This window comes from Malurus melanocephalus, unplaced genomic scaffold (genome assembly GCF_030028575.1).
Source record: "Malurus melanocephalus ecotype Western Australia unplaced genomic scaffold, MMel_1.1 scaffold_330, whole genome shotgun sequence".
Classification (NCBI taxonomy): domain Eukaryota; kingdom Metazoa; phylum Chordata; class Aves; order Passeriformes; family Maluridae; genus Malurus; species Malurus melanocephalus.
Window position 1 is genome coordinate 220,280 of NW_026623562.1, and position 24,220 is coordinate 244,499.

General features: G+C 38.1%; 1 protein-coding gene across 1 annotated transcript in view; it reads right to left on the bottom strand.

Annotated features, from left to right (window-relative positions):
* The window catches only part of TENM3 (teneurin transmembrane protein 3), a 406,242-nt gene that overhangs the window by 109,453 nt on the left and 272,569 nt on the right, over positions 1-24,220 (bottom strand). Inside the window, exon 6 of the mRNA XM_057377891.1 lies at positions 5,029-5,267. Coding sequence (XP_057233874.1) covers positions 5,029-5,267 — 239 coding nt within the window. The remainder of the gene's footprint in view (positions 1-5,028; positions 5,268-24,220) is intronic.

The window sequence follows — 24,220 nt, forward strand, 5'->3', positions numbered from 1 at the left end:
TGTTTTGTTTTGTTTTTGGGCTTTTTTTTTGTTGTTGTTGTTTTCTTTTCTTCCTATAGAAGAGATGCCCTTCTGTTATCACTGACATATAAATACTTCCTTTATCAGAAAGAATAGCTGGTCGGTGTATATTCTTGTTCTGAACAATGACTGCTGAGATGGGGCTAACAAAATGATCAATCCCAAGTTAGACAAAAAGTGAAATGCTCAATGACTTGCAAGTACGACAGGTTGCTGTGAAGCAGCCAGGACAGGAAAGGCCTGGCTAAATAGCTCAGGTCTTGCAGTGCATTCAAAGGATATTTTATGTTGATAAAAACTTATTTAGCAGACATAAGACACAATTCATGACAGATACATGAAATTTTTCAGTTTACAACTCTTCAAGCTTAGTTGACTGAATAAGGTATTGTGTAGTTCCAGCACTGACTGAGGGAAATTGCTCCCCTCTTCGGTTTCAYGTACAGTGAAAAAGGCAGTAATTTCTTGTATTGATTTAGACAATGTCAAGAGAGTGCCATTGGCAATGGAGAATTGATTGCCAGAGCAACTCCTGGGGAAGAAAGTGGGGCTCTTATGTCCCCAAATTCTCATTAATTTTATCCAGTTGCTGAATCCACACTACAGAAGAAATAATTAGTACAAGACAAATCAGTTTGTTAATACAGCTGGTCAGTCTGTGATATGCTACAACATATTGGAAACAACTCCTTCTGACTGGTTAGTTCTCCATAATTACACAGTGGATTTTTTTCTGTTTGGAAAAAATCCCATCCAAGAACAACAAGCTCCTTCCTTCAGTATAACCCAAGTGGACAAGGAAGATTCCAAAAAGTGGAATTGAAGGATGGTGATTACCTATAAAACTGACTTGGTGGCCATTTTTGACCTAGGAGGTGGCTCTACAGAACTTTCTTCATTCACTGCAAATGAGGGAGGCAGTAAGCCATGGACAGACAAAGTTCTGTGTTGTCTCCACATTGTAAAGCCGGAYGCTGTTTCTGGCTCTAAAATAGACTCCCTCAACCAAGTTGGGTAAAACTATTAATCAATATATAGAAAGAGGCCCAACCAAGGTGGCTTTGTACTTCTCATTCTTGAATGGCTTATATTTAATACTGTTATTCCTGGTCTTCCAAAGAGGGAAAAAKATTCTAAAATCTTCATATTGGAAGTAAAAGGTTGCTTTTTCCCTTGGTTGCAAATCTGATTACATATAGAAGTTAAGCACATGAGCATCTTGAAGAAATTCCAGTGTACACTTGATCACAAAATGAGGCAGTTTAAATTCTTTACTTCCCATTTTTACAAACATTATTTCAGGGAGCTTTTCCTTGGATCTTTTAATTGAAATTAGAGCTATTTTTAATTCCTATCTTCTACATGTTACTGCACTATCTTTTGGTTCAGCACTTGCATGTTTCTTTCTCAACCATTTAACAGTAGATGAAGACTCTGAGAAAAGGATCAACATTTTCCACAACTCTCTTCTATTTTCTCTAAAAAATTAGCAGGTCCAACTGACAGGAATAGTAAACTTAAATATTTTGTATTTTGCAGAATGGTTGAGAGAGAACACGAGGGCTAGAAAAGCAAGAAAGCATGGGAAGACTTCCTTTACACTGAAGTAACATTTTCAATTCCTTGMGATCCCCAAGATTACATTAAGTGTCTTTAGAGTGTAGTGTTTGCTCTGGTCTCTACCCATGCTGACACTCTCTGCTCTCACCTCATCTTTGCAGACTTTGTAAACGTAGGAGTCTTTCCTGTCAGAGTGATGGAAGAAGTGCAAGACACACCAGACTCTTGATGCAGCTCCTTCCTCTGGCTGGGCTAATTGACGGAGCAGTAATTGACTGAGCAGCTCTGAAAAGGCAGACATGAAGTCTAGCAAACTGTCTCTTCTGCCTTATGTCGCCTGAGCAGAGGCAGCRGGATCTCAAGTCACTTTCTCTACCCCATACTCACTGTAACTAAAATAAGCCTGAGCACGACATGTTAATTTCTCTGCATTTTTGAGAAGGGCTGGTTACACCATCATTCACTGAAGGAGTGGTCTATTAGTCCTGCAGTCTACAGCTGCCACAGTTACACAATGGACATCAGCCCCCCTATATTCCTTACCAATGTCTACTGGCATATTTTGCAGCACTCATGCTACAAAATGGGTGGTTTTCTCAGCTCTTGACAGTGAYACTTCATACTGAATTCCTTCCTTCATGCAAATGCTACAAAGCTGCAGCATTTTCACGCTTGTGGCAACATGTCTCCATGAAGTTCAAAACATGTCTCAAACCAACTACACAAATGTGACATGCCACCTCAGCTGCTGTAAACCTCAGCAGAGATGCCAGACCACTGTTTTGGAGGCATGTCACAGGATGCTAGAGGTCACACAATACTACAATCCTTCCTTCTTTTTTATGTTASAACCCATTTCCTACTCAGTCATTTCCCTTTCACACCTATATTATGAAACATGTCTCCTCTGAAGACAGGCTGAAAGAGTGGGGGCTGCTCAGCCTGAAGAAGAGAATGCTCTGGGGAGACTTTACAGCAGCCTTCTACTACCTAAAGGGGACCTGAAAGAGACCTGAAGGGGGATTTCTCCCAAAGACAGGAGAAAGGAGAATGGCCTTAAATGAAATAGGCCAGGTTTTGGTTAAATATTAAGAAGAAATCCTTTACTGTGAAGGTGGTCAGACAATGGAAAAAGTTGCTGAGAGAAGGTGTGGATGCTCCAACCTGGGATATATTCAAGGTCAGGTTGGATGGAGCTTTGAGCAATATGGTAYAGCACAGTGTCCCTGACCATGGCAGAGGGTTTGGAACCAGTTCCAACCTGAACCATTCTATGATACTATGAAATGGTTATCTAAGATGAAGGAGTGCTTCCATCTTACATTAACGATTTCTACTGATTTATACTTGGATAGCCTATTAAATGGAGAATATTTCTGATATTACATCTGGAGAGATGGGAAAACCACATACATGAATGAGTGCAATCCATTCGTGATTTTACGGACACAAAGCTCTCTAGAGAGCATCCCTGAGTGCTGAATTTTACATTTAGATTGCTGAGTTAGCTGAAATATGTGTAATATCACTAGTAGGCATTGAGCTCCCTATTGACCAASGGTGGAGGAAGGCTGTTGCACATTGTTTATTTCAGCAAGGATGTGAGCTGGCGTGCACCCATGAAATGAAATGTTGTACAGCTATTCTTTTTTATTTTTTTATAGGGTATGTGAATAAATGATGTGTGGAGCTGAAAGCTCTTGCTCACTGGAAAGCTTGGTTCTTTTTCCCGAATAGGGATAGAGGCACATTAGACATGCTTGTATTTCTTAATGTGCCTATGGGAGAAATAATCCAGTACAGCTATCTTCCGTGCCCCTCAGATTCATAAGCAATCTGGCTCTTTGGGGCTAGAAAAGTGTAGAGCTCAGCCCACAATCAGGTCTCCAGTGTTTTACTATATGTATGGCTGTTTTTCATGGCCCCTGAAAGTGATACTGAATTCTTTCTTTCATATTTGTGCATTTATTTAGTAGCTGATGTTTACTTCTGATGATTTATGAGGCAATATTAAAGAGACTGAGCACAATTAATGTGTTTTATAAGTGGCATTATTTCAATCCCACTTAAAAAAATATCCAGTGTCAAAACTTAACTCTAAACCTTTAAACTCCTTGTACATTCACATAAAATAACCATAAATCCAATGACTGAAGGAGGCTGAACAGCAGCGGAAAGCCCTACATTTGCATCTATGTCTTTTGCTCTTTGGGGCTGGCAGCTGAGGTGAAAAGGGYGCCCAGGAGACTTGGCTTTGCTGGGTCAGAGGGGAATTTCTCGAGCTACTCAGCAACCCAGTTTCTTGTATTATTCACAGGAGTTTCAACCCATAAGAACTACTTCAAAGGCGCTATGCAGCTTATGATGCTCTGTCTCGCATTGAAATGCAACAAGCTTGTTTGAACAATGACAAAGATTTAAGAATCTTAATGCCTTCTAGGCTCTATTATTAATTTACACTGATTTTAAAAAGAGGAAAGGAATGTGAGATTGACTCTTTTCTTTCTATTATCTTTCCTCAGCTTCCTAAGATGCTAAACTTTYGTGCAACCAATAAAAAAATTTAGACCATTACACTTACATTGCCATAACTGTGGGGACCTAAACTTTTAATTACCAAACCAGTTAAAAGAAAGACTTTGAAGAACATTTAAAGACTCAGAAAAAACCTGCAGTCTGCACAAAGATGCAGAGGGAGGTAGGAGTGCAAAATTATCCTGGTCCTTATTAAAGCCAAGGRTATTTTCTTATAGGCAAGCACTGGTCCTGTTAACTGCCTAAAACTCGAATTATATAATACTTATAGTGAACATTTATGAAAATAAGTAATTAAAGAAATAAAGAAATAAAGGAAATCTTCTAAAATAAAATTTGGGAGATGGAATTAAACAAATAGAGAACAGTGACAATAATTAAAAATAAACAGCCCACAAGAGAGGAAGAAGTCTACATCTTCACTGTATATTGTCCTTTTGGACAATTATTTTCCCTAATTTGCAATCAAACATCAGTATTAGACTCTTGCTCTAGCTCTATACACAAATATACACATATGTAATAATGAAATAAGTGGTAGGTAGCATTCCTAAAGATTTTATTAGAAATATGTCAGCAAAATGAAAGGAAAAGTGTTCCAAAAATACGGTGCAAGTTATATTCACATCAGGTAATTTTTACAGCCTATACTTTTATAAGAACTTGACACAACATAATTTAATTGCAGTTCAAATACTTCTTTGAAGTTAGTTCACTGACCATCAAGCTACAGAATGCTTACAAAATATTCAAATTTTCTAATTTCTCTAAACTTTTGGGACTTTTCATAAAATTCTCATGGCTTTTACTGTTACCAAAGACTTTGCTAGGTAAAGGTTAGAATGTCACAGTCCACATACAATCCATCAGACAGCACTGTTCATAGTGTTGATTATAAAAAACAGGACTCACCTATAAAGTAGGATAGCAGTATTGCCAGCAGCACTGAGACCCCTACTGCACAGAGTGCAGTACATTTCCAGCTACAGTACTTCGAAGATTTCTTAAATTTAAAAGCACTTCTGGATAGAGTGTTCCTAGGTAGTGGCCGAGTAGGAGGGGAATAAACAGAGCCAGATGCCATTGTGTACCCTGGTGTTGCAGTACTGAACAGCGGCGTGGTCCCTGTTCCTGTTTTGAATAGGAAATGCCTGTGAAAGAAAGAATATATGGTAAAGTATAAAAGTATATCAAGCTGGAGCATAGGCAATCATAACTCTYTTGTTTGATGTTGCCTATTTTTCAAATAGCTAACAACATCCAATCTACAAAGGRTCATAAAAGCATTAACTTGTCATGATACTCAGACATAAAAAGACCCTTTCCCTTTAACTGAGGACCAAAGCCCCCCAAACATTAATAATACACTGGCATCCAGACAGGAAACAGAACTACCCAAAACAGAGTGTAGCAGGGAAGAAGTCTCTCACAGTTTATCCAACAAGTAGGGACAGGCTTTCTGCTGCTGTTTGTTTGTGTTGGCTTCTGCTATAGACTACAGGGAACTCCATTAAAAAGTCAATAATGAGCAATCTAAGTGCAGCCCACACTACTTATCACAGCTTTCCTGAGTTAAGTACAAGGAAAACAGCAATCTCTCAGTTACAAACTTTTGGCAACTTTTCCAAAATTAGTCAGTTAAAGAAATTTCAAAAAAACCTGTCTTAAGTACTCAGTTCACCAATTCACATCTCCTTGCACCTAGTCTTACCATAAAAAGATCTGATTAAGCAGCTAGTTACAGCCTAGGAGAAGTACTCTAAAGAATGTATTTACCAAGTACCCAAGGAGGCCAAGAACCAGAAACAGATACGAAAAGCAAAGACATACTGTGAGTTACCAGTTATTTTTTTTTTCAGCTAAAATTTCCAATGGAAATATTATTCCCTGAGCTTCCCTGTGGTAGAATACTTTAATTTTAGTTCATGCAATCATAATTACTTTGAAAAAGCCTCTAAGTATGGCATATTCTACCTGGAGTTTTTCTCCCAATGCACATACACAACTCTGTGAACAACAAAATCTCAAAGATCTTTTCACCAATGGTGTCCCAACCATTTGTTTGTCCCACCCAAACCCAGAGTTTGGCAACTCTGAATGGTTTGCCATTTCCCAATTAAATGGTGCAAAATCAACACATTATATCTAAAAGTGGTAAGAAACATACTGTGGCAACTTTGAACTTACCAACCCACAGCTAAATAGAACCAGAAAGGCAGTTGGGTTTTGCCATTGCTGATACCCAGGTCCTCCTGAAGGTAAGGGCACGACTTCACTCTATTTGCCTACTGCCTGTCACCTGTACAGCAYGGGTCAGAGGATCCAGCACCAACTGAGCTAGCTGTGCAGGGCAAAAGCTTTACTAATTACACCATGTGACAACGGGAACTGCTTCTTAGCTGATGGGACTTGGATCCTCTGGGACCCATGCTTGGATTCTTGCATAGTAATGGACCATTTTACACTGTAGAGACACAAGGAATTAATTTGCCGTACTGCTGCCTGAGAAAAATACCAGCAGTTGATAAACAAGACTTCTTGTTTACAGGTGATTTTGCTATGGGAGGTTAACAGATGATTAGARCATCTTGGCACAGGCCTTCTACTTGAAAATATTTGCATTACAGACATGATTCCAAGAAATATTTCATATAGGTGACTTCATTCTGAACAATATTAAACTTGATGGCAGCAACAATAGAAGGGCATGCACTAGATCTACTGAKGCACAACAGCACATCCCCAATTTTTTTGGCTTCTGAGTTCAGCATWTAACCAACAATCTCAAAAGACAAAGGCCTGGTGGCTTAAATCCTATCTAAGAAGGTACTTCACCAAAAGTTGTGACATCTTCAATGTAGTAAACACCAAAATAATAAYTAGCCCTATGTAAAAATGTTTACACCTTACAACAGCATTACTCTGATTGTATGACTCACAGAATCATTCACATTCATGAAGTCCTGATAAAGAATCTTATGCACTCGACCTTCATTGCTCTTCCATTCCTGGCTACATATGGTAAATGCTATGCCCAGGCATATTTCACAGTGTCTACACAGATCCCAAGAAAATGCCAAACACAAAGGTAGCTGTTTCCTTTTCCATGTACAATGTGTACTGTTTTGGAGGACAAAAGGAAAGTCATATAACAGATATAATAATACTCCTCCTACACATMAGTTTCCATTTTAAAAATAAGAAGCTGCTTGACCAACCTGCAATTTTCAAATCCTCCTTCTCTTGCTGTTAAGACTCAACAGACTAAAAATGGAAATTGGCATTATACGAGTACTTGAATAGAACTCCATATACTTCAAGCTTTAACAAAATAGGGTAATACAACAGTCTGCCATTGATATTTTCCTTTTTTCTCTGAGAAAGTGAGAATTGATATTGTCTTTGGCAGATTACAGTATCACTGTAATCCATATTAGCAAAGCCTTTGAGGATTTAATCYCATAGATAAACTCGAGAGATGATASTGGTGGGAACCATCAGAACTCTGAAAGTCCATCTCAGCCATCCAGTTAATAAAAGAAAATTTTAACTTTTATATGTGAATCTTAGAAATATTTAGGTTGGAAATGGCCCCTAAGATCATTGAGTCCAACTGTTAACTCAGCAGTGCCAAGTCCCCACTAAACCATATTCCTAAATGCCACATGTACACATTTTTTTAATACCTGGAGGGACTATGATTCAACCACTTCCCTGGGCAGATCGTTCTGATGCTCGACAACCCTTTCAAGGAAGAAGTTTTTCCTAATATGCACCTCTGGTGCAACTTATAGCCATTTCTTCTTGTAGTATAGCTTGTTACTTGTGAGACCAACCCACACCTRGCTACAACCTCCTTTGAGGTGGTTGCGAGAGCAATAAGATTCCCCCAAGCCTCCTTTTCTCCAGGCTGAACTACCACAGCTCCCTCAGCCACTGCTCACAAGGCTTGCTGTCCAGACTCATCACCAGCTCCAYTGCCCTTCTCTGGMTCTGCTGTAGCACCTCAGTGTCTTTCTTGTAGTGAGGGGCCAGGAACTGGACACAGCAYTCGAGGTATGGCCTCACCAGTGCTGAGTACAGAGGCCAGATCCTTCCCTGGCCTGCTGCCACATTATTTTTGATACAAGCCAGGAAGACTCGGCCTTCTTGACCACCTGCTGGATCATGATCATGCTGTCAACCAGCCCATCCAGGGCTTTTCTGCAAGACACCTTTCCAGACATTCTTCCCCAAACCTGTAGTGCTGCAGGGGGTTGCTGTGACCCAAATGCAGGATCTAGCACTTGGCCTTGTTTAACCTTATACAACTGGCCTTGGCCCATTGATCCAGCCTGTCCAGATCCCTCTGTGGAATCTTCTACCTTCCAGCAGATCAACACTCCCACCCAGCTTGGTGTCTCTCTGAACTTGCTGAAGGCGCWCTTGATCTCCTCATTAATAAATCACAGATAAGGACTGTTGAAAACAGGCAAAGCATCACCAGCTGRGGAAGGGAGGGGATTGTCCCATTCTGCTCCGCAGTGCTGCAGCCTTGAGAGCTGGGAGCACTTTTGGGTGCCACAATATAAGGATATAAAGGTATTACAGAGTGCCCAAAGGTGGACCAGAAAAATGGTGAAGGGCCTTGAGGGGAAGGTGTATGAGGAGCAGCTGAGGTCACTTGGTCTGTTCAGCCTGGAGGAGACTGAGGGGAGATCGCATTGCAGTCTACAGCTTCCTTGTGARGRGAAGAGTAGGGACAGGCACTGATCTCTTCTCTGTGCTGACCAGCGACAGGGCCCAAGRGAATGGTGTGAAATTGTGTCAGGGACGGTTAAGGTTGGATATCAGGAAAATGATTTTCACCCGGTGGGTGGTTGGGCAGGAACAGMCTTTCCAGGGAGGAGGTCATAGCACCAAACCTGCGAGAGTCCAGCGCTTGGACAACACTTTTGGGYGCATGGTGTGACTCTTTGGRATGGTCCTGTGCAGGGTCAGGAGTTGAACTTGATGATCTTTGTGAGYCCCTTCCAACTSAGCTTATTCTGTGATTCTGTGGAATTAAACAGGACTGGTCCCAATACTGAACCATTGGGAACACCACTCGTGACTGGCCAGCAGCTGGATGTAACTCCAGTCATAACCCTCTGGGCCCATCCACTCTTCTACCCAGTGAAGAATATACCTGTCCATGCCATGATCAGCCAGTTTCTTCAGGAGAATGCTGTGGGAATTCAGCAGTGGGAATTCAGGAATGTGTTGTCTTAGGCAGCATACAGCACAGCTCCTCACTTTAAACTATTCTCCTTTGCTTTGAATCCCATGAATATAATGCCAGAGTGGTTGCACCGTCTAGCTGAATGCTGAGGGAAAAATAATGGCAGAAAAGCCACTCTGGCATCTTCATGTAGGTTATGAAAATGTGTTTGAATTTCTCTATTTCTAAAGAGTGGAGTTACTAACAAAGTTGTCAGMGACTCTCCTGCTACATTAACTCTGACTGATAAGTATTTAAAGTGTAATGCTATCAGACTTGCACATGTTGTCTACCTCACTGAGCCATGCCAAACTGTTCCTATGAGACTCTTAGAAGGATATGGTATCTGACAACAAATCCAGGCTRCTTCCAGATAATGCTGAAATTCTTATGCTCTCGAAATAGAATCCATCCACAAATTATTTTAATAATCTATAYATCTATCTACCTTGTCTTTTCAAAMTATGGAACTCAAACAGATAATTTCTAAAGCCCAAACTGTTTGCACTACTTGACCAGGCACTGACTTACAGGAAATTACACTGTATTTCACTTCACAGGGAGCTTATAGCCTCTGCATTAGTGTATCTTCAAAATTGATCACATAACATGCACTTGCTAGATCTTCATGTAAGCAGCACTTTAAATATTTTATTAAGCTATGGAGTACAAAAATCCAGTGAATCATGCTAATATTTTACAAGACAMGCTAGTTCTGTTTTATTAAGTGATTCAATTCAACTTTTAAGGCAAATAATATTCCACTTTTGCATTTATTCAATATATATTTCTGCCAACTTATTCAATAGATGTTGCTATTAAAAAGTGCAGCTAATCTTAACATTTTAGGTGGGAAGTATTCAGTACCTAACATATCTAAACTACAGATTGGTAGCAAAACACAAAGTTATGCCATCCAGTTATCCTTGGATGCAAAGACAGCTGGGAAGTACCCTTATTTCACAAATGATAGGCATTTTGCTTAAGCTTCTGCCCTCACATGAAGAGACAGAAATACAGCATCAAAAACCTCAAAAGTGTCAGCTCAGAAAACACAAGCATGTGAATAAAAGTAAACAACCATTTAATTTAACTCAGTGTCCTCTGAGCACCAAGTGCTGGTTGTGCACTGGCTGACATGCAAATGGTTTCTTCTTTCTCATGCTGGTGGGGGGGAGAGGTTTCACAGCAAATCAGATTTTCTTTGTGCTGCCACTTCCTCTGTGGAAAATAAAAMCGAAGCATTCTCTACTAAATTCAGTAAATGGGAAAACAGAAGGGGGAAAAGCAATGATCCATGAATTTGGCAGAAAGATTAAGTTAACTGAAAACTGTGTATTTATAGAATTGGAGATAGATTATCAAAATAGTCAAGGACAGTAWGGCTCAGCCCAGAAGCCCAAGTATCTTTCATATAAGATAGCCAGGTGTCCAGCTACAGAAATGTGACTTAGAATAACTTTCTTTACAAAAGGATCTATGACAAGAACTTTTGACCGCAGTTTAGAAGAAAATGGATACTATGCATCAATGAATGCAACATTACATAAACATGTCTGGAAGGCCCTAGACTCCAGACTGCCAGAAGCTGAGATATTATATAAATAAATCATCACCAAGCAAAAAGGAATATTACACATTTCTTTATAAATAGACTGGTCTCGATTTGAATAGAGTTATTGCATAATTTCAACATTCCTAATATAATTTTTACATTAGATACATAACTTTTTTTTAGCTTATGCTGAAATTGCTTCACCTTGGTAAAGAATAATTTCTCTAATTTTGGCCTTCATATATATAGAATGCTTTGCAATACTTGGCAGACATGAAAAAGCCTACCTTAACATTTCAAAAAAACATTTTTRGCAGCTTTTTAGTTCTGTTTTAAGTTATTTCATACAGCACGACCTGCCAACAGAGTGTTGAATCACATGGCAAGTATGTCACACTGTATTAAAAGTCACAAAGGGCTTTTACAAAATTCGTACTGAGTATGGAATTGTGAATAAGGCCCAGCAAAATTCTACTGAACTTCTCAAAGTACATCAGAATATGCATCATATTTTATCATCCTGACAGTGAGACTGAATGGCAGCTATTGTCATTTTGCAACATTATGGTTTAGTTGATGACTGCTATCGCAGGATAAAGGTCAATATTGCTAGGCCTTATACATCAACTTAATACTCCTCCTTTTAAGAGCTATAATACCACTGATYCAGAATAAAATTGTATTCAGATTATATACCCGAATCCTTCCATCCTACATCTTTGGCTCTTGTGTATCATTGTACACTAACAGCACCTGAAAAGCATGGAGGAGAATAAATCAAATTTGGTCATGTTTCTGAATAAAGAGATTTCACAGTGATCAGTAAAAAATGTCCTAGTGCCATTGGAATATAGGTTTTCTTGCAGCCCTATACTGTCCTGTATAGTTCCATGGTCAGCTCCACAACAATCCAGTTAGTGATACATGGCTCTTCAGATCATGAGAGCCCACCTCTAGAAGACAACTGAGGAAGAACAGCTCCAGCACTCAGAATACTGCACKACAGAAGACATCCAATGTTAGAAATTATCTCTGGCCTGTACTTCTGATTGAGGTGTCTGTCTAAAAACCAGTGTCAGGGGTAGAGTTCCTGAAAGCATATGCAGTCAGTTCAGTAGAACTGCAGAAAGACAGTTCACTGCAAAAATTGTGGAGAAAGAGATAACTTAACTTGATAGAGAACAGTTACATACACCATCTGTGTGAAACTGTAACCAAACAAGCAAAACCAGGAAATTACTGTAGTAGGGTAGACCACCAGGAACAATACCAGGTCTGAAAGTGGACAGTACAAAGTGAGAGGACAAATGCCTTCCAGACTACTTACTCACTAACTGCTTGCTCTTGCCCTAAACAGTCCAAAACTCATGCTCTCACTGATGTCTTGTGGCATTTTGTTATGTAGGCTAAACACRCACTGTATCAAAATGTATTTTCTTCTATCAATTTCAATTTCAATTCAACTGATTATTCCCTTGTTCTTGTATAATGAGTATGTACTGTTTGCCCCACAGTGCATAAAGACAGATTTTTATAATACTACCGTTTGATTCACTGTATTTTTAGGGTAAAAAACACAAAAGCATTGAGAGCTAATTGCCTAAAGCAAAAAAGCAAAACTTGGGCTTTTTGTRGGTCAGGCAAAGGCAGCTGTGGAGATGAGAAAAGCTATTTCCAGATACCTGTTGTTTCAGTGCAGAATAAATCAAAACTGACATTTGGAAGCTGACAGAATAGGAAGTGACTTGAGGAGAGGTGAAAGAGGAAAGAAAAACAATCCCTAACATTTTTGCATTTGTTTCTTTTACCCCTGGGTATCAAAATRTCCCAAAATATTTAGATATATCCAGGACTCTCTAAAAATTTCTTTTATGGAAGCAAAAAGTCCACTAATCTGTTTTATGGGGCTCATCTGTTGCCCTTGCAATTTGAGAAAAACCCTGGACGCAACAGCTATCACCAGCACAGGAGACAACTGCTGGCTCAAAAGATCACTGTACTTTGCTGGACTCTTCYAGCTAAGGCAATACCATTCTGTTTTCTGTAATCACATTAAATGTTTTATGAAATGAGCACACAAATTTCTGCATTGTGGAGAACAGGTTCATATTCTCCTCCAAACCAACTCAAATCTGCCAGTATCTAGCTCTATTAAGAATTGACTATTTGCCTCTAAGGTGTGTTGAATCGGTGGACATTATTACACAAATTAACACAATTTTAAGCAAGCCCAGGTAAAATGCCTTATGCATTCGGTTAAGGTTCTCAATCTGTTAGCCTGGATTCACCCCAAGGCACAAGAGATTAATACCTTAGACACTTAGAATTAGAAACACATCAAYTGTGTTCTCCCAAGGCTCCAGAGGTGGCAAAAACTTGTATCAAGTCCACGTTAARTGAATGCAAGTTGAGAGAAATGTAAACTTTAGCGAATTTATGTTTTGGTGACACACTTATGTATCGGGACCAAAACCTCAAAAGACCCTACTCCTCTGCTTAGAATTCAATTGTACTCCTAATGGCCTGGGTTTGAAGTTTAACAAGAGTATTTTGGAATCCCTAAAAATAAAAACTGTTAACTATTCTGTTCTGTAATGAACATTACTGTGATGATTGCTCCCCTGAACCAAAATAAACCATCCGAGTTTGCCCCCAAAATGGTCCCAATTTATAATGTATCTATCTGAAGACAGAAGCAATCAATAATTCTGCTTTTTAAAAACATAATGGAACTTTCTATAAAAGTTTGGCAGCACTATGAGGCCAATGTAAACAAGCAAGACATAAGGGTAGCTGCAACTTTATATTTTTATTTTTCTAATGTTTCAAGTGGGCAGAATATACTTTCAGACAGAAGAGACTTCCAAGGTTTGGGAGCTCAAGCTCAAATACGTCATCACTGACACATGCAGAGACAGTACACATCTATATCTTTCTCTGTGCAAAGACCTACCACTTTATTTGCCATTTCCAAACAAAGATATTAATTAATCTTAAGAAAGTTAAAGAGAGCAGTGATACATCTAGCTGCAGTTATTTTAGTTTGCTCCAACTTCTCTCATTTAAGATTTTGTACTTGTCTCTCCCTGACTTTTCTTAATGCAAACCAGCTGAATTTTTCCCCCCYGGGAATGGGTTATCATGCTTTTTTTGTTTGCTCAAAAAACCCRTAAGAGATACATTAACTGTCAGAATGAGAAGAAAATGATTAAATGTGTAAAAGACAATGATCCGAGATTGCAATCAATCATAGCACTGCACCTTCTGACTGGTGTGCCCTCTTKCTGCTGACAAACCCTATTCATGCTGGATTGAACTGGGTTCTCTGAGAGAGACCATGACCCTCACCTGCCACCTGACATCAGAGAGCTCTGCCTGATTCACTAATGGATGGATCATAGCAATAAATATGATTCCCTGAACTGAGTTGAGGAAACAGATAGAAAGAAAAGATTAATCTCTGCCGACTGCCATTATAGGAAGAATGCAAAAGATAACAGAAATTACTGRCTAGGTTTCATGTGAACTCTGGTTCATTGATGCATGAGATAAGCGTTCCCAGCAGGCTCTAGCAGGAATTGGATTTTTGTTTCTCTGTGAACACTTTATGCCTGTCTTCATCTTCTTTTAACATTCTTCTGAGATGAAACCTTGTAGCTGGTGGTGTTTGCCCTTAGCACAGGCTTATGACTGMCTTCCACAGAACCATATGGCTGCATTTAACATAACTCCAAGCCAGAAACTGTGCTATGCTGTGAATTTATCTTAGTTTATTTTCTGGGCAGAACTGCCAAAAAAAAAATGCTTAGGAAGAGATAAAAGTGTATTTCCCCCTCCTTGGGGTCACTATAAATACTATCAYGTTCTTGGAAAAAGCTCCAAGATCACAGCAGATGAAATAATGATCAAAGTTTGGGGGAAAGAAAGGAAAAGAAGACAGCTATTATYCATATGCAAAAACAGAGGAAACATCTGTGGGAAATGGAGATAWGCCTCTTCCACCAGCTTATTCAAATGTTTCAGAAAAACACTTTACATATGGTTACACTTGCCTGAATTTGGCTGGGTTTACAGCAAGGACCTGCCTTCTTTGCAAACTGAACACTGAAATCCGAGAAAGAGCARAAGTCCTACTAGGGCTAAAGCACCTGCCTTAATGCCTGTGCCTTCTTTCACATCTGGCCTCTGCAGGCTGCTGCTGGAGAAAGACTGGAGAAGTCAGGCATAGGAACTTGCAGCTGAAGCTTCAAAGATCAATTCAGACAAGAYAGTGTCCCAAACAGCTGTGAAAGGCACCAGGACATGGTGACTCCAAGGACTGAAGGCTGACAAAAGCCCCAAACTTCCTCTCCTTTGGTGTGGTAGAGTGTATCTTCCCCTGCATCACCTCCACCTTCTTGGTGGTACAAGAAAAAATATAGTGTTACAGRATGCAGAGGGCACCTGCTGCTATTTTTTTTTTTCTGCTGCGAGAAGGAGTTAATTTCTACATTCTAGGATCAAAAGAACCAGAATAATCAGATGGCTCTGCCAAGCTTGCTCCTTCATGCTCCTCTCTGCTATGCTGCACTCTGTGAAGATGAATAACRGGAACAAACAATGCTCAGCCACACTTTGCAGAAATGAGCATGAGAGTCCAGGGCAAAGAATGCCTGATGCGCTGGGCMAACAAGGGAGGAAACCTGGCTCAATTGTAGTTACTCATACTGTTCATTGCAGAACTGTCTCATTACTTATTTCCCAGGTCAGACTGAAACCAGATCTATGTATCGCTGAAAAAATACGAAGTAGCTCTATTGCCTTACAGGCTTCCTCTGGGTCTCTCAGAGGACTAGTATTTACAGAGACTTCCACCTAGGCTACATTAGTGACTTGGCTCTTGATATTGTTGATCTTCACTTCCGAAGAAGGCAGCAGTTGGGAGTGAACTTGGCAGTCCTTTACTGCTCTTTTTGATACTGAATTCAGACAATATTCTTGCTATTGCAGTTGTCCTCTCTCCAAAGGAAGGGAGAGCAGARGAAAACATCTGAATTTTGCTGAGGACCCAAAATGCTTATGTGAGCAGTAAGGATTTATTTTACAATTCCTWATTGTCTCTGCTGTTCTGGAATCATATCCCCACCAACACAAAGATGGGAAAACTTGTCTCTGAGATGAGGCATTCTARCTTCAACCAGTTCCTATCTTAAATATTGAGTAAGTTACACTTTCCAGGCAGAAAATCAAAGAAAAGTGGAGCATAACTACTCTTCCAATCTTTTTACTATCCTTGCCTTCATAAAGYTGAAAGAGAAGAATTGCTCAAAGGCACATGAAGACTATCTCAAAAAGAAATGTGGTTTATGAAGGACCCAGAGCTGATTATATACCCAAGGATGAATTCAGAAGTTGGAACAAATGTTGACATCTTGTCTGGACTGGCTGATCTACTGTATATTTTAAGAGAAAATAAAACCAGAAGGAATTTAAAGAAATGAAGTATTAATCTGCCAGTGATGGGTAGGGTGTGATTCTGCCTCAAGCTGCAAGCAGGCTGAAAATTTCACCATAAAGGATCTGTGAAGCTTAATTCACTTACTGATGTCCATAGCTGTGTTTCTCTTGCAATTCAGAGTCYATGATAGATAAGCAGTCACTCAGACAGCCAGAGTCGCTACAGTGAGAGCACTGTCATAACTCCGAGTTACAGCCACTTTGACCAACTTGGTAACTATGCACATGCATGTGATGCAACAGTCATTCCTATTTTCCAGTCATTGTTTCTTGGTGAAAACTTGGATACTAAACTTGCACAGTTGCTCGTATGCAAAGTGCCAAGTTTCATAGAACTGAGAGACCACCATCCTCAGATCTAACAAAGCAGGGGATTACATCTCGTGCCCAGAGAAGGGTGACACTTTATCTTTTATGGTGCTTATTTCCACACACACCTTTTTGCAGCTGGACTTCTCTTTGTGCAATCAGCCTTATCAGAGATGCTGAATGCAGGCTCTATACTGTCATCCAGGTCTTTGTTTTGACATGACATTTGGTATTGTTTCCCTCATGTGTTTGAATGCAACAGAAACCATCTCCAAAATCTGTTAAAATTCCCTCCTGGTCCAACTTGAGCTGCACTTTTTGGGACACCAAGCTCAGCTGCAGCCAAGCAACAATAGAAAGAAGCTTTTAATTTTGCAAGTTCTGTGTGCTAGCTTTATGATGTTGATGATAGCTTTTTACTAAAATTTTAACTTATGATTTTATTTAAGAAAATTTGAAGACATTTTAGAAATGATATTGAAAGCTTTCTTATCTGCACAGGCCATCACAGACAGAAAATCTTTGGTTTGAATATTTCTGGCTCCTGTAACTAGCAGACCATATGCCAGCAGCCAAGGTTTCTCGCCATGTTGAGTCTATCCTATAAGTGATGAGGTGCATGCAATTCAAAAGGATTTCACAAATAATCACAAATCAGTAAAGGGCAAGAAATTATCTTGGTTTTCATCCTAGATATTTAGCTGCTATTCCTCTAGCATTTTATCTATGTCCTATCTTGCCTAACCAACCGGCCTCGGTTCCTCCTTAWGGACTAGTCCACCTACCCTTTTGGACACCCACTCCTATGCCTTTTATCCCCARCCTTTTATAGTTTTTTCTTTTACTACTATTAAGTTTAATACAGCATGCCCTAAACTCAGGTGTCCTGAAATTTTTCCCTAACAGATGACAAAAATCCCCAATCAACCTCCTTGCAAGAACTCCTACTTAAATACAACATTAATTTTTCAAACCCCAACCCTGCGAAAATATGAAAATTTCAGAAAATGATGAGACAATAGAAAAGAAAGAATACAGAAAAATATAGAAATAGAAAATACTAGCAAGAGTTATCTATAAATACAGTCATTTGCTGCGAGCGAATCTTACATATTTTCAGMTTTTGACATCTAATTAACTTGGGGAATAGGACCATCAGGTTAGGTAAAAGAAAAACAGACTTCTTGCTTCAAACTAAGCTGACTTGTCAACAGGTACACTAATATATGTTTATATATTAGAGAAAAGAATAAACCCAATGWTACACACCACTGAAATACATTGAGATTTCCAGCTATCTTATGATAATTAATGCACTGTGAACACATTTTGAAGATATAAAGAACTAATCTTTAGGTCTAGGCCTGTGAATCATTAGAATTTCTATGTAAAATGTCTGTTGGTATAATCATTCTTACAGTAAGATTGTCAAATTTATCAGATTAATATTCTTCCTGCAAGCCATACAAACGAAGAAATAGTATATCATAATGTAATACATGCATGACATGAAAACAGAGAAACAAACATATAATGATTCTAGCTGTGACACAGTATGTTAGTGACATTGATAAACTGAATCTTCATGCTGATAGCATGTTGTAGTCTCAAATCTATTATGCTTTGGAACTGATGTATTATTATCTCTGGACAACTTTCACACCAGGAGATGATCCCTGCTAGTATGATTTTAAAAATGAAGGGATTCCAAACAAGATACATTACATTGGATTGTTACCTGAATTAGTTTCAACTAACAGAAATTTCATATAACATAGTTCATTTGTGAAAGCACTTRTATTTGTTGATCCCATTACAAACATACAAAGCATAAACCAGGCATGGTTCTATTAACTCTATTGCAGCATTTATGCACCAGAACCAGTATTGTATGGTAATTATTCTACGGGGAACAATATTATTTGGCTTTGTTCTATTTTAATACAGAATGCTTACATTTTTACTTTGAAGAAAATATATTGGGGACTTCTGGCAAATATCTGCAACATCTTTGATTTTGCTGATAATRACTGACTAATTGAATTTAACATACCATCCTCTTCCTGCTGTTGATTTTAATTTGTGGCTAAGCAAAAGCGTAAGAGTTTTCGTGAGAAGCAGATCAATGTACTAGTCAATATATATTACAGATTAATTAGTGGGCAGCTGCACATCTCCTCATTTAATCAAATAGCACATCGTCCCCTTTCAGTAGTTAGGAGTCACCATTAGCAAAACAGAATTTGGACATAAACATCTGATTTTTAGCGGAGTATAAACAAGCAAACAAAAACAGTTAAATTTATGATTAACAGTTCAGAAATGCTACTGCCTTGTCAGGGGTACTTTTTTGTGCATATGTGTGTATCAGAAACGAATTATCATGATTTGGTGTAGGAATGCCAAAATATAGTTCAAAAATTAGATACAGATTATTGACAAAGTTAAGTAGATATGGAACAGTTCTGAAATTTAAACTTTATGTAAACAAAATGAAATATTAATTTATATGGAACTCTCTTTTTACAGTTACATACTTATCAGCAGTTGCAAGTGCAAACTAGCTAGGAAAGTATTACAGATTAGGTATGTAACTCTTCTTAACGTCTTTGATTGGTCACTCTTTATGTTACATTAATATACCATAAGATTTCTAAAATAAATATTTGGTAAGTAGTACATATGTTACAAACCAAGGCTCATATCTGGCAAATGTGTAATCATGCAAATAGTTTGCAAAAGAGAATTAATACATTGCCAGTCGCATTCTTACTGTATTAAGTCGAAGCAAGCAAGATTTGAYAGTCAAAGTTTACCATTTTGTATCTACTATGAGTCAGTACGACAAATTATTTGACGCTTAATTTTTAAAAAATCAGACATAAGGATGAGGAAGTTTGTCCCAGATATTTTCCTACTGCAATGATGTTTTTAAATCCCACTTTGTCTTCTGTCAACAGTTAACATCATGCAAACACTTAAGAGTCACATACCCATAACTGCTATCGTGATATGTTGGAGAAAACACATCCATCTCTATAAGGTTGTCATGACCATTTGCAAGGACTGCTTGACTTTCTAATTCTCTATACATAAAGATACAAAAAAATGAAATTAGAGGTGCAGTTTCAAATTAAATAATGGGATTCTCCCACAAAAAGGAATATGCTAATTCTGTTGCATAACTTTGTGCAAAACTGAACGTGGGATTTATTTGCCTTCTGGATTTTAACCTGAAGACACATTGTTATAAGKTTACCATTAGGTGGTCATTACCCTTTGGTGATCCCTTATTTATGTACAAGTACTTTTAACAAAATTCCTGGCTGTGGCATTTAACAAAACGCCTGTGGCAGCACAGGCTTAAGAACAGTGCATAGTGGGGGATGTTGTTTACTTGATGAGGCTGGACCAGAGATGAAGTAATAAAAGTGAGCTGAGACTATTAAAAAGACAGTCTCTTGCTGGCTGTCTGGCACAGCCAACCAGCCAGAAAAATACGCACAGGGCTGGCTATCAGAGTGARCGGAGATCTCATGTTCTGCAAATGACAGTGCACAGCACCAGGAGAGGCAAAGGAAGCATCAGAGACTCAGGGTCTCTCAGGGAATAGTGAGGAAATGAAGGGGAGAAATGAAGTTAGGCACACTATTGTTAAGAACYGAGTATTTCTTTTCTCCTATCCAAAATAGGGAATGATTAATGTGGGGATAAAATATCTGGGTCCCTTCTTACTTCAATGGCTGTGTACCTCTGAAAATGGGAATTATAAACTCAAGGAATATCATACACACGCTACAGAATTCTGGACTACCGGTGCTTGACAAAGAGCCAGGGGACAAAATACACAGCATGATCAAATTCCAAGTACTTATGGTGACAGCAAGGGATATTTGAGCAGGAAAGATGCCAGAGGGATCAAGCAAAAATCTAAAGTAAGACACTATTGACATCAAGGAAAGCATATAAGCATATGGGCTTGGTGTTTCAGGATTCAAACAGCTGCTCAGTGAGAACCCGAYAGTAAGAGAATGTCAGAAAAAACCAGAACTTTTAAATTTGACTTCAGTCTTTGAAAACAATACTTAATTTCTAATGCATTTATATAATGATTCCATAATTATAGCATGTCAATTTTTCATTGACAAATTCAAATGCATTCATGCTGTCAGCAAGTTAAGCAGAGTCCTGTTTCTTSAACTTGCAGATCAGCTACGTGACATACCCACAGTGATAAACAGGGTTTTCATAAGAGCAGGACTTGAAAGCCACGCACAGCTTCTGCCTTTATTTTGCACCATGCACCTTCTCAATAGAAGTAACATATCTAATCAAGTCCATGTGTGAAAACCGGGAAGACTTACAGAACAGAACAGTTTTGAACTTGATTAAAGCAGGCACTGTTTTAGTGAGTGGAATGTGTAAAATAGCTGGTTTGAGCAGACTTTAATCTCCAGCAGAACGGTGCTTTTGCAGACAATCAATCAGCCTCCACACAAATTGATTTAAAACTTCCCTGGAAACTATGAACCCCTTTTCCACACCTTAGTCAATATTGAAGGCAACTGGATCATTGACAATGCACCCCAATAAAGACATATGGGTATGTTCAYCACCTTCAGGTATTTTTAAAATCTTCACACTCCAAAACGAACTTTGGATCAAGTTTACAGAACAGTTTTGGAGTAACACATTCCAGGAGTTATTTTATCTATACCATTTCTAAGGTATTCCAGTACTTTAATTAAAYCCTTCAAAATGCTAAAATATTTTCCAGCCAAAGTACTTCCTCACCAATTCCCTCTTCTTTTCCTCAGTAAAATAAGTAGGTAAGCAGCTAAATATACTAATGTTTCTAGCCACTCTGCTTTTAAGACAAAGGGGTAAGAGAAGACTAAGCTGTATCTGCATAAACTATGAAAAACATATTAGTTTCTTTGGCATATTAGTTTCTATAAAAAATCACAGTCCATCATACAAAATGCAGCCATTTTTTCAAAAAATGAGGTATTTTATGCAGCAAATCTAGTAAGAAAAAGCAAAGCTCTTCTTTGATTCATTGGCATGTTAGCACAGATTCTGAATAAAGTTATATAATTTTCTCAGAGATTTATTCCTTGACTGGGATATGTAAATTTCCCCTTGCCAACAAATTGATCTTTTATGTTCAATGCCTAAAATTAATGAAATTCTTCCCAGGAAATGCACTAAGAGATGCCATCAGCTTATTTTTATCTACAAATTTATGAGTTCTAACATACTTTTCCTCTGTGCATCTCTAACATTCATAATTGATTGTGCATAAGAAAAATTCTGCACATTCAAATATGCAACAGAGAGAGAAAGCATTTAAAGAAGTGATTTACTATGTATTTTTAAATATCAGTAATTTAGATCCTACTAGAACTCAAAGACATGAGAATGTAACTACTGATTCTGGTGCTCAAGAAATCATTACTAAAACCAGTAGATGAATACAAACATAAAGCTCCATGATAACAGAAAACATACTATTTAATTACTAAATAATCTTCTGTCTTACTCAGATACCTGACATGTAGTCACAGATTTGCATGACTTTGGCTGTCCAACCAGTAATTCAAAGAACAAAAGAAAAAGTTTTTTGATTTCTTCAAAAGTTCATACTATTCTCCAGTGCTGGCTCCACCAGCAAATCTATTGGCTCTATAAACGAACACTAACTTACAGCAGGCTAGGGAACAGTCAATTAGTAAAGATCATTAAATGTTCAATGAAAAGGTCCAGCAGTCTGCAGGAAATCCACAGGAAATATTCTCTTACTGTCTTGGTTTTTTTTTTTTATTAATGTAGATGTCACTGAGCCCAAATAAAGGGAAGACAATTTCTGTGTCTACTTGGTAACCTCATTGTCATTTGAAGATGGTATCAAAGATGAAAGAAGCTCTTACAAAATTCAAGTTACAGTTTTAAGTCCTCATTTAAGCAAAGAGTCTTTTTATATTAAAAATATATAAATTGGAGCCTATGTTGGACATCATTATCTGTTACCTCACAGGTCATTTATTTAGCCAATGCTTCACACAAATGCATTAATTCTTGTTAACAGACTTTGAACAGAGCCAAATTGCAGTATCTTCGACTAAATGCACAATTGAACCTGACATTATGAAATATATATTTTGAAGTCACTTTCACTACTACTGCAGAGCAATAGGGACTAAAACCTCCTCCAGGCTTTGCAAACACATCCGTCTCTCCTACATGCACAGACACAAATGCAGCCAATTCACTACCCAAATATACATGACAGCAAGCTGTATGYAATTTTTAAGCCACCCATCACCAGTGTAAACCTAGAGAGCTAGAAAGATAGTTATGTATATACACTGACATTTACATTCTCTACCTCTAAAAAGCCGTCATCTAGGTCAGATTAAAAAAAAGAGGCGAAAATGCCAATGAGCATAAGCTAAAATATTGCCAAAGAGGAAGTAAACTTTCTTTTAGTCCAAGAAAAGGTTGAAGGAAGAGACCTATCAAAAAGTTGTTAAAATAGTTAAAATAGTTAAAACTGAGCCTKAAAATCACATTCAGTAGGGAAACTTAACCAAAAGGGCAAAAATCAATGACAAATAAGATGGGCTTTCCACCTCCAGAGTTCCAACCAAGTAAAATTATTAGAAAAACCACAGTAATAGGGGTCTCAGTTTTTACATGAACTTTTTACATTTTTCCTCAAAATACCCTTAGCTTTTCATCAGGAATATTTAAAAGATGAAAAGACTTTACTCAGCAAAAAATACTTACTCAAGTTAAAGTGGCATTCTCATTCAAGTAGTCCTACATCTTTATAAAGACAATAAAAACATATATAGCAATAGAAGCAAACATCAAAGACCTTAGCCATCTAAAAAAGGTTAACTAGTGTCAGGAAAATATCAAATATCTTTTTCCTACTACACACTTGTTCTATAAGAAAATTCTTTCTTAATGTASTAAATTTTTTGAGTATGATAATGAAATCTCTTCAATGGAATGCTTTTCCACAATGTTTATATCTCATAAACAACACAGGAGAGTACAAGAAATCTAAGAAAAGGAACAGCCATTCCAAACTGTCTAAAAGAGAGTTGCCTGAAACAYCTAAAACTACTTGAAAGAGAATCTTAAGTTCATGTATGTTTTAAATTAATCAAAATCATCTTTACATTGCTATAAAACATAACTTAAAGGGATTCAAAGACTAAACTGAAGTGATGTCATAAACATTTTCAGGAACTACTGTCAACTTCAATATAGTAATAAATGCACAGTTTAATAACTAAATTGGAATATTATGGCTTTCCTTAATAAAAAATTAGTGCTGATAGAGTGTTACATGAGTATTAATTAATCACTGTAGGTAAATTCAGCTCTGCACCAGTAAGACCAATCAATTTTCTTTACAGATCATTCTGCATCTAAAAAAGGATAGAGTCAGCCTTCATATTAGCTGCTTCTATCCTAAAGCCAGTTATCAAGGA